At 39.2% G+C, this 14,192-nt stretch overlaps 3 protein-coding genes across 3 annotated transcripts; 2 read left to right on the forward strand and 1 right to left on the reverse strand.

Annotated features, from left to right (window-relative positions):
- Positions 1 to 949: 949 nt before the first annotated feature.
- Positions 950 to 2,167, forward strand: LOC131330335 (uncharacterized). The gene is made up of 2 exons (XM_058363880.1): positions 950 to 1,265; positions 1,496 to 2,167. The coding sequence occupies exons 1-2, from the start codon at positions 981 to 983 to the stop codon at positions 1,850 to 1,852; spliced, it is 642 nt and encodes a 213-aa protein (XP_058219863.1). The 5' UTR covers positions 950 to 980; the 3' UTR covers positions 1,853 to 2,167.
- On the forward strand, positions 1,954 to 4,560 carry LOC131328475 (uncharacterized). The gene is made up of 7 exons (XM_058361416.1): positions 1,954 to 2,280; positions 2,368 to 2,792; positions 2,873 to 2,972; positions 3,451 to 3,543; positions 3,641 to 3,907; positions 3,990 to 4,144; positions 4,252 to 4,560. Exons 1-7 carry the CDS (start codon positions 1,954 to 1,956, stop codon positions 4,445 to 4,447), a joined length of 1,563 nt encoding a protein of 520 aa, XP_058217399.1. The 3' UTR covers positions 4,448 to 4,560.
- Positions 4,561 to 5,188: 628 nt separating this feature from the next.
- Positions 5,189 to 7,662, reverse strand: LOC131329403 (uncharacterized). The gene is made up of 2 exons (XM_058362503.1): positions 6,866 to 7,662; positions 5,189 to 6,413 (listed from the first exon to the last, which is right to left on the reverse strand). Exons 1-2 carry the CDS (start codon positions 7,275 to 7,277, stop codon positions 5,368 to 5,370), a joined length of 1,458 nt encoding a protein of 485 aa, XP_058218486.1. The 5' UTR covers positions 7,278 to 7,662; the 3' UTR covers positions 5,189 to 5,367.
- Between the last annotated feature and the right edge of the window lie 6,530 nt (positions 7,663 to 14,192).

The raw sequence follows: 14,192 nt of genomic DNA on the forward strand, positions 1-14,192 counted from the left end.
TTTGAAACGACGATTGAAATAAAAAAGAAGCATGTTCGAAAATCAAACAGAAACAAGCAGACTAGAAACGAGGAAGAAGATGATGTGGTAGTCTTAGAGGAAGATGGTGAAGAAGACGAGCAGGAAGATGTTGAGGAAGACAAGGAGGAAGATGAGAAAGAAAATGAGGAAGACGAGGAGGAAGACAAGGAAAATGTTGAGGAAGACGAGGAGGACAACAAGTTTGTCAAGGTAAATTAAAGGGAAAAAAGAAGAAGTCTAGCCCACGTCTTCCTAAAAAAAGGGTAAAAAAACAAGAAGGGAAAATGGAGAAGCAGGAGAACGACGATGTTGTTGAGATCAAAAAAGAGAGCTGCCAATACAGGTATCTGTTTTTATATTGGTGCATCTGTTTTATGTTAGTTTATATGTATCTGTTACATTACTGGTGTATCTGTTTTTATATTGGTGCATCTGTTTTATATTGGTTTCTCTGTATCTATTCCATTATTGGTGTATCTGTTTTTATATTGATGCATCTGTTTTATGTTGGTTTCTCTGTTACATTACTGGTGTATCTGTTTTTATATTGGTGCATCTGTTTTATGTTGGTTTATTTGTATAACATTATCTCATCTATACAAATCTCCTGCAGGTCTAATCTCGTCAGCCTTGTACGGCTTCTGAAACGCAGAAAATTCACTCCTCTCCAAGTTCGTAAGATCAAAAAAACCCCTTTTGCAATTCTCTTGTTTGCAATGACCAAACCAGAAATTAATGAACTTTTCGTGAAGAAAAGCGATGAAATTACATTGAAGTTGGTCGAAAAGTACAAAAGGGAGGGATACTTTGATCTTGGTGGCAAATTAGTTAAGATAAGTGTCAAGGATTTGACACTTATCTTTGGAATCAAATCTGGACCAATCAAAATACACCTCCAAGGGAACCCAAGAAGGCCAAATTCAGATTTTCTTGACAGAGTCTTCAAAAAACAAAAGGAAATGTTAGTTTCAAGGATGAAGATATTCTTGAGAAAAGCTTTTACAGAAGATTCTACTGAAAGTGCACAAGACATCGCACGTGTGCTAATGATGTTGGTTCTCGCGACAATCTTTGTCCCACTCTCACAACCAAAATTAAGCTGGGCTTACTGTCCATTCATTGAGGATCTCAACACATCCACAATGTATGCATGGTCAACATTCATTATAGAGCACTTGGTCAAAGAGCTTGATACAAAGCATACAAATCCAACAACTGTTGGTGGATGTGTACTTGGACTACTGGTGAATATCTCTTCTATTTGTAGTTTAATGTCATGTTTGTTGCTATATCTGTATCTATTTTATATTGGTATATCCGTATATGTGTATCCGTTTTATCTGTGTATTTGTATCTGTATCTGTTTTATATTGGTATCTGTATTTGTATCTGTTTTATATGTGTATCTGTTTTCTATACCTGTATCTGCTTTATATTAGAATTCTACGGTGATAGCTACTTTGCTTGAATGCAGTATTGGCTCTGCGAGCATACAAGCATAATGAATATGCAACAATCAAAAGACAATTGTCCAAGGTTTATGAAGTGGGATATGAGTGATTTAACAGAAGCGTTGGCACGAACACCATTGGAATCCCTTAATCCAGAAATGGTAAAGGATGCAGAATTGGAGCCCATCAACGAGAAAGAGAAAAAGTTGTTGCATTTTCTTGAACAAATTGAAAATGAGAGTGATGTGAAGGATGATGATGCTCGGGAGTGCAGCTTGGACGACGATGGATCGAAATCTGAGAAGGACGAGGGGGTTGAGGAGACTAACAATGATACCAACAACCTAATTTTGACCTACTCAAAGAAATTGACAGGTTGAAGGAAGAATCGAAGGAAAAGGACAATGTAATTCAAACTTTGCAACAAAAAATAGCTGAACTTGAAAGGGACCATGTACCGTATCAAGACGCCGCTAAGCAAATGTTTGACTATGAAACAGAAGTCGGGACGGTACATGTTGAAAAGGGTATCCTGCAGGAAGAAATTGTGCAAAAGGAGGTTGAGATAGGAGGTTTGTACGTCAGCAACGACTTATTAGAGGAAAAACTTGAAAAATCTGAAAAAGACAAAGCAAGTTTCGAAGATGGCCTAGATGACATGGTAACCCATATGGTTACACAAGAATACCACGAAAGAAAAACATCTCTTCGTAAGTATGTTGCTATATCTGTTTGTATATCTGTTGGTATTTATTTAGTTATATCTGTTGGAATTTGTTTAGTTATATCTGTATCTGTTAGTCTTTTGGTATATTTGTATGCCTTGTCATATATGTATCTGTACATTAGTTACGCACATAAATCATAATCATAATTGCCTAATTCACTTTGGCAGGACAAAGAAGAAGACAAAGACAAAATGCAAGAAGAGGAGCAGAGCAAGGAAGGAGAAGTTGATCAAACTATCAGCGAAAGAGTTGAGATAGCAACTGGATTGCATGATGAAATTTTGTCTGACGAAGTCATTGACAAAACGATCTACCAAATCTTCAAAGACACGCAGGAAGGAGAAAGGAAGGAAGAAAAGAAAAGGAAGAGAAAACAAGATGATATTGACCCGCCGTCAATGGTAAAAGATCTGAAGGGCAAAGATGACAGAACAGTGAAGATGGAGGAAGGGTTCATCTACTATCAAAGGAACCAGAAGGAAAGAAAGAAAAGCAATTTTGCATTTGAAATGACAAAGCTGTTCAATTACATTTCGCAGGAAGATATGGATCTACTAGATACAATTTATGAATTTGAGAAAGAAGACAAAAAGTGAGTGAAATCAGCAAAGGTAGATTCGTATCGAGTAAAATTCACAAATTTCATTCCATTTAATACATCTTTTCTTCTAGCAATCGCAGAGCTTTCATCTGGCACAACCCAGTCAACAATGATACAGTTACAATCGAAGACGTCCTGAATCTGTTGAACGAGGGTGATATCGGAAACACGGTAACACCAAAGAAACTATTTTTACTTGTATCTGATTTTATGTGAGTGTATCTGTTAATACGTTTGTATATCTACTGGTTTCTAAGTTGGTTTTGTATATCTGCATGTTGGTAAATCAGTTCGATTCTTGTAGTTTGAAGCAATGCTGGTCTGTTAGTATATCTGTATCTTTTAGTACACTTGGTATATCTCTTTTAAGCATGTTTGGTACATCTGTTTGGTAGTTTTTGTAGTTTGGAACAATATAGGTTTGTATCTATTAGTACACTTGGTATATCTGTTTTTAAGCATGTTTGGTACATCTTATTGGTAGTTTTTGAGTTTGGAACAATACAGGTCTATTTGGAACAACGTATCTGTTAGTACACTTGGTATATCTATTTTAAGCATATTTGGTACATCTGTTTAGTACTTTAGGTCTATGGGTACATCTGTTTTTAATCAACTTCAATTCTAACATCAAGACATACTATTGCAGTGCATTGATGGGCTCACTTACATTTTGGAAAGACAGGAAGAAAAGACAGTAAAAACACACGGGAACTACTTCTACATTACATCCACCTGTTGGGTATGCAAACTGTTCAGTATTCTATCTTTGTCAACTGAGAACAGATATATGTTCTCCCAATATCTGATAATATGTGAAATACATTCTTTTTTGACAGACACTAATCAAAGAAAAAGCTGATGCAAGAACAAACTTAATTAACGAAAAGCTGAAAGAACTGGACAAAGTTATCGACATAAATGGTGTTGCATTCTACAAATATCTCATATTCCCGATGAATTCAATGGGAGGCAGAAAAGTGAAAACTCCTGACCATTGGACTCTTCTGGTCTACGATACTTCCAAGCAACAATGGATGCACTATGATTCTTTGACGAAGCCCAAGAAAAAGAAGGATCCTTACTTGACAGATGCCTCCATTGTGGTACATAACTTTACCTTTAATTTGGTAGTCCATCCCTCAATCATAACATTAAAAAAAAATTGCTGTTTTTTACAAATTGTAGAAAGAGTACGTGGAAGAGCAAATGAGGAAGTTGACTCTTAGTAAACCACCAAGCTTTGAACTCATTTCTACACCTAAACCAGCACTGTTTCCAACCAACACACTCAGTGCTCCAATAAGCTCCATTGATGATGCGCCTCAGCAACAACCTGGATCGTAAGCTTCTGTTATTTTTATGTTGGTGTATCTGTCCCTGTATCTGTCACCGTTGTTGTGTTTCTAAACTCTTCTCTTCTTCGACCTGCTTTCTATGAATTCTACAGGGTTGATTGTGGAATAATTGTGTGCTATATCATTAAACAACTTGAAGAACAAAAGCCCGTCCCAACATATCTCACTGTGGAAAATCTGAAAAAATTCAGAGCTAAATTGGTCTATATATTCTTGAATGACAAGCCCAGAACATGGTCAATAGAAGAATGGAAAAGCAACCAGCTAATGCACGGAATGGCAACTTAGGCATATACTTTTGCTCAAGAATTAAAGTTTTTTTGTCCATACCAAGGGTTGTACATATTTTTTTGGTGTCCGGTGGTAAACTGTTATCCTCAAACCGGACGACAAGGGTTATGAAGTAGAATTAGTCTGTACATGTAATGACAAGCCCAGAACATGGTCAACAGAATAATAGAAAAGCAAGCAGCTAATGCACGGATTGGCAATTTAGGCATATACTTTCGCTCAAGAATTAAAGTTTTTTTGGTCCATACCAAGGGTTGTACATATTTTTTTGGTGTCCGGTGGTAAACTGGTATCCTCAAACCGGACGACAAGGGTTATGAAGTAGAATTAGTCTGTATATATGAATGCTCGGCTCCAAACAATTGGAATTTTCCATACCAATGGTTGTACATATTTTTTGTTGTCCAAACAATTGGACCACAATGGTTATGATCTTTACTGAAGTAGAATTAATCTTTATATCTCTTGTTTTTCATTTGTAAAATTATTCTCACTAGGCATCCACCTGACCATATTTGGAATGTCTTGCCCCTATGCAAGACATACCACCAACAGATATACCCAAATGAAAGTCAATTACAAAGTGCATTCTGGACAATGATGAAAATCGTATGTACGGTTCGAGGGAAATCTTTCAGATACACTAACGCAGCAACAGATACAGACATACCACCAACAGATATACCGACATACACATATAGATACACCAATATACCAACATAAAGACATAAACAGATACACCAACATAAAACAGATACACATATACCAATATACCTTTTTAAAACAGATACAGTTATACCAACATTCAATTAGATACACAAAATGACTGCAGTAAATGAACCACCTCGATTTATATCCAAATGAAAGTCAATTACAAAGTATATCTAGAAAACGTAAGAATAGCAATTAAAGAATCATCAATCAACGGCCTCTTTGCAAGTCCTTCTGTTGTGTTTGCCTAACTTCCCACACCTCCCGCACAACATTTGCCTTACTTTCTCACCCCTTGATCGGATTCTCCCAACTTTTGGCCTCCCACGTGGCCTCCTCGTTTTAGGAGGAAGAATGATGGCAGATTCTTTCGTGATCACCGGAGCTCCAAGAGTGGGGACCGGGTTTATAGTACCTTCATACGACAATTGGAAAGCCTCGATGGTATAATAGGGATCAATATAATCGTACATTTGCTTTTCTGTCTTTTGAATAACTGTAACAGCATGCACACATGGAAAAAGATGAAGTTGCCAACGACAGCACGTGCATGTCCTCTTCTTAAGATCGACCACAACAGTCGGCTGAGAAAAAACCTCAAAAATATCATCGTTTGCTGCTGCCACATGCCAAGTTCGACCTTTATTGAAACGGTCAATCAACTTTTTCTCCATTACAGGAAAAACATAGCTGCTCCACTTGTTTGATAGTAGTCTCCTGTTACACATCTGCTCCATGATTAGCACCCTTACCTTATCAACAAACTCACATATTGGCAAATGACGGAATTTAAGAATCTGGTTGTTAAATGACTCAGCTGCATTTGAAGTCATTTCACCATATCGTCTACCTTCAAAGTACACGTTTGCCCATCTCTCAAGCGGCAATGACTCAACAAAATTCTTTGCACTCGCTCCACCAACAGTACATAGCTCTTCAAGAGCCTTGGCAAAAGTTATCACAGTAGGAGCATGTGCGCAATCATTGAAAAGATTGACTACTTTCTCCCTAAACCCATTCGAGAGTCGATCTGAAAGCTTATCCCTAAGGTTTCCCTTCAAATGCTGCAAGCAGTAAGAGTGATAACCAGTTGGGAAAATTGTAGGCACATACTTTACAAGACCAGAGTGACGATCTGTAAAGAACGTAAGAGGCCGAGAACACGTAATAACTATCGACAGCTTCTCCAAAAACCATTGCCAATTTGCCTCTGTCTCAGAGTCAACAACACCGATAGCAAGAGGAAATAATCCTACTCCAACAAAAGGCAACAACAAAAAACAATATCAACTGTATCAACAACAGATATACCAAACAAAAAGACAGATACACAGATATATCAACAAAACCAATATGTCAAAAGACTAAGAGATACAACAAAATCAACAAAAGATACATGAACATGCTGACAGAGATACCAAGAGACTAAGAGATAAAACAAGCAACAACAAAAAAAAGATTATCAACTGTTTGAACAACAGATATACCAAAACAAAGAGACAGATATACCAACAAAACCTAATCCTTCAACAAAAGCAAACAATAAAATACATTATCAACTGCATCAACAACAGATATACCAAAACAAAGAGACAGATACACAGATATACCAATAAAACCAACATGTCAACAGATACACGAACATGCTGACAGAGATACCAAGAGACTAACAGATACAACAAGCAACAAAAAACAGTAACTAACCTTGATCGGCATCCTTTCCTATAGCTGAGAGAAGCGTTCCTTTGTATCTCCCCTTCAAAAAGGTACCATCAACAGCCAAAATAGGACGACAATAGTTGAAGCCTTTAATGCATGCATCAAACGCCAGGAAAAACCTTATAAACCGATTAGTCTCATTGCAATATTCCACATCCATAACAGTCCCCGGGTTTTTCTCCTTTAATTCCTCACCATACCAGCGGAGTTTGTCAAAAGATAATTGAAAATCACCAAATAGCTCCTTATTTGCTTTCTCAACTGCTAACCATGCATGGTAATAACCAATCAAACAACTATATCGTCCCTCAAAATGTTTCAAACACTCTATCGGTGTATAAGATGGCTTCGAACGAACCTCCTCAACAATTTCTTTGGCAATAATTTTTGAGGTCATCCGAGGATTTTTTGAACTAAAAAATGTACCAAGACAGTTGTGCTCTTTGTGAAACTCCCTGACAACAAAAAAAATTATTCGATCTTTCTAAAGTTGCGTGAATAAACCATGTACAACCATCCAACTTCTTACAGCACTCGGCCGTTACTCTTGATCTGTCATTTTTCAGATATTTATACTTGAAACCAACTTCAACGGCATATTTGGACAAACAAGCCTTAAAATCATCTACACCATCTCTGAACTCTTGACCAACACACTTAAGCAAATTAACCCAATCGGCTGAAAGACGCACCGTCTCATGATGAGGACAAAATTTATCAAGCGGATCTTCTTCCTCTCCTTGAAAAGTACTACACTCACCATATTCAAAACTCCTAACACATTCACCCAAACTTTTACCGCATTCAATGGTAGAAGAAGAAATAACCCCAACAGATACATCAACACAAGTCACACCAAACGCAGCAGCTAATGCAATCATGTTACAAAAGTCTTCATCATTGTCCACAATGCAATTATGATGGTCAGCAACAGCATAAAAAAGCTTAAAACTACCCAAATTCTGCCATTTTTTATGAATGCTTTCCACCAGATCATTGAAACCAAAACCTCTTGTAGCCATGACAACTAGAGTAACTTCACCATATTTGCACGTCAATATAACCGAAGAAGCCATTGAAATAGAGTAATCCTACTCTGCAAAAACAAATAGAAAACAAAAGGTATAACAGGACAAATATAAACGCATATACCAAACAAAATAGAGACAAAGGGACACAGATACACGAACATGCTGACAGATACAGAACAAAAACATGCAGAAACACAGAGAGACTAACAGATACAAACATGCCAATAAAATCACGCTGATAGATACAGATACAAATACAACATACGAACAAAAACAACATGACAGATACACAGAAAGACTAACAGATACAAATATGCCAATACACAAATGATCATTGTGCCAGTAAATTAACAACAGCATTACCGAACAATGACAGCTTGCAAAACTCCAAAAAATAGCACAATTACAAATCGCACAAACTCAAAACGGAGTCAACATCGCACAAACTCAAAACTAAGCCATAACTTGCAAAAAAAGCAGCAACAATGAGAGAGAGAGAGAGAGAGAGAGAGAGAGAGAGAGAGACGTACCTAATAGAGATCCAGAGAGAGAGAGAGACGATCGCCAGCCCTAGCGTTCAACGCGCCATTTGAAAATTAGAGACAGCGCACGATCGGAATGTAAATTGGCCCCACTTTTAAATACAAAAGGCTAAAATAGTAAATTCAAGGACTTTAGACTTCAAATTAAACAATATAATGGACCAAGTCCAGCACGGTAAAAGAAACTGGGCTAGAATCCAAATGGGCTGGTCCAAAATGGACTGTAGACCAATTTGCTGATTTGTTAAAGGTACATATATATAGTTATATATTGTTATATATACTCATGCTTAAAGGACATGGTATTATTTTAATGAATAAAGTACCTCACCCTTTTATCCATTGGTTATTAACCGCTAGGGAAATTATTACCCATTGGATAATAGTATTAGTCTTGCCAACAAGTACTAGGTTTTTTTTTTAATAATCATTTCCTAGATTTTCCATGTGATGATATATTTATATAAATATATATGTGTGTACTTTATAATATATATCCTAGATTTCCCTAGGATTTCCTAAAGTACAAAATCCAATATTTTAATAAGAACATGTGCAAAATTGGATTATTTTAATAAAAAATCTTGATCTTGTAATTTTTTATTGAATATTGGAAATCTACCTAGATTTTTTTTGGTACATATATATATATATATATATATATATATATATAGAGGAATTTTCAAGTGAGGGATCCCTCATTTTAACAAAATGAGGGACTTTCATTTCCCGATCAAATTTTGAAAATCCGAACCGTTCAATGCGTGCAGAACGTAATTTTAAGGGTCCCCGAGAGAAATCAGCAAAAAAAATGACTGGGAAGGGCGTCATCCGAGCAGTTTTTTTTTGAACCGTTCAATGAAAACTGCTCGGATGAAGCCCTTCCCGGTCATTTTTTTTGCTGATTTCTCACGGAGACCTTTAAAATCACGTTTTGATATTTTTGAGCGGCACGGATCATCGAAATTCAATCGGGAAGGGGAGTCTCGCATTTTAATAAAATGAGGGATCCCTCACCGCATTTTAATATATATATATATAGGTATACTTATTTTATTATAAAGTACCATGTGTTTATTAGAATAGTTTAATTGAAAAATCTTTACCCATTGGACAATAATTGCTAGGAAAAATTTTATCCATTGGGTAATAGCCAAGACTTTTGCTATAAATAGCACCTCTTTCTCACCATTCAACTCACACCTTCCATTCTTCAAGTTCTCTTTCTAGAATTTCTTGTGTTCTTGCTTTGTTCTTCCTTTTTCTTGGTGTTCTTGAGTTCTTCTTGTGTTCTTCAAGAAACTCATCCAAGACCGCCACTAAACCGCCCCTCAACCACCCTTCGATCCAAAAAGTTTAAGTAGTTTAGTCAAGATTTAGTTTCGAGAGAAACCTTTCTCTTTCGAAGCTACCGGAAGCCTACCGTAAGAACTCACTCAACCCGATTATCAACTTACATTTCGTAGTCGGCACTACCGCCAAGAAGAATGGTAGATTCTCCCTATCTACTACTCCTAAGTATATGTAGAATACCTCTACTCACTTCCCTAAGTATAAGTAGATTATCCTTAACGGATTTCGAAGGATAGAACTTATCGTTTGTTTAAACGTATTTGTATTTTGGTCTTTAAGATGATTATGAGCATGCTTATATGAATTGCTTGTATTACTTGTGGTATGATAAAGCATAAGTGATTCTCACTCCAAAGGCGACCGTAAATGTGGCGTTATGCTTTAAGTATTGATTAAGCATGATTGACAATATAGAGTTAGATAATATTGTTAGTTTAGTTTCAAGATTACAATGAATGATTTATGATTTCATATGTGAAAAGTCCTACCGCGGAGTCTATGCATGAAAACGTGACACAAAAATCGAGAAAGTAGAAACATGACACCTAGGGTGTGGATAATGATGAGATGTGTTTTGAAACCGCAATGTTGCCGGACTTGGTAGCCCATTGTGTGTATGGAAACCCGCGATGAGGCCGGACTTGGTAGCCCATTGTGTGGATTGTGAAAACCGCAACGTGGCCGGACTTGGTAGCCCATTGTGTGTATGAAAACTCGTAATGTGGCCGGACTTGGTAGCCCATTGTGTGGATTGTGAAAACCACAATGTGGCCGGACTTGGTAGCCCATTGTGAAGATTGCCAAGGCGGCCGGACGTGGTAGCTTCATTGGTAATGTGGCTTGGTTATCCGCGGAGAAGAGCCAATGCAAGTTTTGTGTGCCAATTGGAACCCGGTACGGCGGAACCATTGTGAGGATACTCGGGAACCCGAAACGGCGGAACCGAGGTTGGGTGTGTTGAAAAATGATTTTGGAAATGTTGATCGGTATATGAAAATGAGACACAGTTTACGATGAGTCGCGTAGGAGAAACTCAGAAAATCATGGACACCAACGATAGTTTGAATAGCGAATGTGAATGTGTTATTGTTACTGTCTATTGTATATGACCTATTGTTTGTAAGTCATGGGTTAGCGGGTATAGGATTGTTCTGCTGAGCTTTCGTAGCTCATAGTGTTACCTTTGGTGACCCTGACATATTATACTGGTGGCGACGCTGGTATAATGTGTCAGACTTTGCAGATGAGCAAGGTAAGCTGTACACCTTGGAGGCCTTTGGAGCCGAAGAGCTGGCAAGGATGGAGGAATAGGCGGAGCTGTAGTTAGGAACCTTAGATACCCTCCCTTGTGTATTAAAAGTACTCTTATGAGATTTATGATGTAATAAGAGCCAGACTCTATTTTGAGGTTTCAATGAAATTGTCTTTTTAACGTACCCAAAATTGGGGGCGTTACAACTTGGTATCAGAGCTTTAGGTTCAAAACCTCGGCCATGGGTAGAATGGGTAGAACCATGAGATAGTTTGACTGTTGCACAAACGTGAATTGAGTTTAAGTTTACCGTCCCAAATTGGGTGGAATTCTGACAAAACAATCTTCGGATTGAAGCAAGGTGTTGAAAATTGGCAGTACCACCGAGCTGGGAATTCCCGAACAATTGGATGATGACTTAAATCAAGAATCAATTGTGGAACCTAGAAAGCCTTCCTTAGTGTTGATAAAACTCTGTCCTTATAGATAAACCACCTAACCAACCTGTTAGCTTGAACTACATGAAGTGGTTGAGAGAGTTTATGGAATTGTCCTACTCTAGGGTGGAGTAGCAGCAACATAGGGTAAACCCCGACAACCTGTAGGACCATGTTGTAGGAGTATGTAGGATCGTTCCAACTTGTATTAGGAAGAATCTTATCTTAGGTCCTTATTTGCCCTTATAGTGGAACTCTATGCTGATGATGGTTTTTTTCTGCTAATCTATGAAAAATTTGCTATTATTAAGAGTATTGTTGCATACTATTCGATAAACTACTTTCGACTTTTGAAAGAAATGCCTTTTTGCAAAAAGAAAATTTGTTTTAAGTAGACTAAAACACCCCCTTTCAATTTCCCCTCGTAGATGGTGAACCGACGCAGTGGATTAGGATACAAAAACGGAGAATCCTCCAACGCAAACCCCGACCTAACCCAAATCATGCAAGCGTTTGTCGCTGCCTTGTACGCCAACCGCCAAAACCATAACCATAACGATGGTCCCATGACCCGAACCCAAGTAATGAACGAGTTCTGCAAACGCCAACCCCCGACCTTCCACGGAGACACCAACCCCGTCATGGCCGAGACTTGGCTAAACAAAGTCAAGATGATCCTTAGAACCCTAGGGATCACCCAGGACGGAGACCATGTGGCCTTGGCCACATACCAATTGAAGGGAGAAGCCCGCTATTGGTGGGACCTGATGGAAGCAACCCATACCATAGCCACCATGACGTTTGCCGAGTTCGAAACCCTGTTTCTCGATAAATATTTCCCACGCCCCTTCGCCTGGCCAAGGAACAAGAGTTCCTGAACCTTAAGCAAGGAACAATGACCGTCACTCAGTACGCGGCCAAGTACGAGGAACTGTCCCGTTATGCCTTAACCTCCATTCCAACCAAGGACAAGAAGGCAAGAAGGTTTGAGTGGGGGCTGACAACTGCTAGGAAGGCTGTGGTGGCTCAAGCCTTTACCACATATGCTAAAGTCGAGAAGTGTGCTCTCCGACTAGAGAGTGAGGAGAATGACTTCAAAACCCAGTGGAGGAAGGCGAATAATAGCATCGGTGGGCCAATCCGAACCCAAACCCTCAGCAACGACCGTGGACCTTACCCCACCAAACCCTCTAACCTGCTTCAAGGCGACCAACTCTGGAAGACTACTACACCAGGGCGTGGTGAACCACAAAGAAGTGGTTGGGACTTAACGACAGTTCGGTGCTACAACTGTCAGGCTATGGGCCACTACAGTCGCCAATGCCCGCAACCTCAGAAGGAGGGTAATGGGAGCTTTGGACAAACAGGTTTTGTGAAGCAAAACCCTGGAGGCTCATCACAGCAGCAGAATGGGCAAAACAAGGGAAAACAGCCCATGGGAACCCAGCAAGGCACTGGAGGGCGTATCTTCGCGCTACAGACTAAGGAATAAGAGCAGGATCCCTCTGTGATCCAAGGTACGCTATTATAATACCTGCGTACAAGCTTTGTTCGACTCTAGAGCATCTCTCTCGCTTATGTCTGATGCCTGCAAAATTGCACTAGCACTAGAAACAGAACCCCTAAGTACGAGTATGATAATAACATCACCGTTTGGGGGGAGTATAGCTGTTAGTCTAATGTGTAGAGGGTGCGAACTAAAGGTAGCCAACTTGCGCCTAACCTGCGATCTTAAAGATGGTAACCGCATATACCCCGAAGGGACTCGTTTCCAATTTAAGGGGGATAGACAGACGGTGAGCTCGACGACGAGAAGATCCATGTGGTAGAATCAACTGTTGGGATGGCTAGCTAGCCTCTAGTGGGGAGAAGCCAATAGGATGGAAGTAGGATTACCACACATCGTGTGCAAGTACACCTATGTTTTCCCTGAAGAACTTCCTAGCTTACCACCCAAAAGAGAGATAAACTTCTCTATAGAATTCCAACCGGGAAATGGCACCAATCTCTTTGGCGCCGTATCGAATGGCCCCAGCTGAGCTAAAGGAGCTCAAGACCCCAATTGCAAGAGCTGTTGGACAAATGGTTTATCAGGCCGAGTACGTCACCAAGGGGAGCACTTGCACTGTTCTTGAAAAATAAGGGACGCTTCGACTACGGATCGACTACAGGGAGCTAAATCAAGAACCGATATCCATTACCAAGGATCAATGACCTATTTGATCAATTAAAAGGAGCACGAAGGACACCTCCGGATAGTACTACAAGTACTCCGAGATAGCCAACCTTATGCCAAGACAGGTAAATGTGAGTTTTGGCTAGAAGTGGTTAAGTTCTTGGGGCACGTGGTATCCAAGGACGAAATCGAGGTGAATGAAAGTAAGGTTGAAGCAGTACTAGATTGGAAGCAGCCGTACCTCTAAAATTACCGCTAGAAGTCGATAATGCCAAAGTCTTGTTTTCCCGGGACTGCATAGGTTCTTTCAGTGCCTTTGCGGATATTATTCGAGTTTGTATCGTAGGGCTTACTTGCTGATGTTCGATTTTTCTTGGATAAGGATAGAGTACTTACGCTTTTCGATGATGGAGTGAATCTGCCCAAACGATCCGTTGTTTCCTAGTTTTGGAAATGAGTTTAATATCGTTAGATGGGGAAACTCTAACAAAGGTCGACAACGAGGCAAGATGTTCGACGGC

This window comes from Rhododendron vialii, chromosome 6a (assembly GCF_030253575.1).
Source record: "Rhododendron vialii isolate Sample 1 chromosome 6a, ASM3025357v1".
In the NCBI taxonomy this organism is placed as follows: domain Eukaryota; kingdom Viridiplantae; phylum Streptophyta; class Magnoliopsida; order Ericales; family Ericaceae; genus Rhododendron; species Rhododendron vialii.

Coding starts and splice junctions, on each gene's coding strand:
- LOC131329403 (XM_058362503.1), bottom strand. CDS start 7,277: ATGACCTCAAAAATTATTGCCAAAGAAATTGTTGAGGAGGTTCGTTCG. Junction 6,414..6,865: donor AGGAAAGGATGCCGATCAAG/GTTAGTTACTGT, acceptor TTGTTGGAGTAG/GATTATTTCCTCTTGCTATC.
- LOC131328475 (XM_058361416.1), top strand. CDS start 1,954: ATGTTTGACTATGAAACAGAAGTCGGGACGGTACATGTTGAAAAGGGT. Junction 2,793..2,872: donor TTTGAGAAAGAAGACAAAAA/GTGAGTGAAATC, acceptor CTTTTCTTCTAG/CAATCGCAGAGCTTTCATCT. Junction 4,145..4,251: donor CCTCAGCAACAACCTGGATC/GTAAGCTTCTGT, acceptor TGAATTCTACAG/GGTTGATTGTGGAATAATTG.
- LOC131330335 (XM_058363880.1), top strand. CDS start 981: ATGTTAGTTTCAAGGATGAAGATATTCTTGAGAAAAGCTTTTACAGAA. Junction 1,266..1,495: donor GATGTGTACTTGGACTACTG/GTGAATATCTCT, acceptor GCTTGAATGCAG/TATTGGCTCTGCGAGCATAC.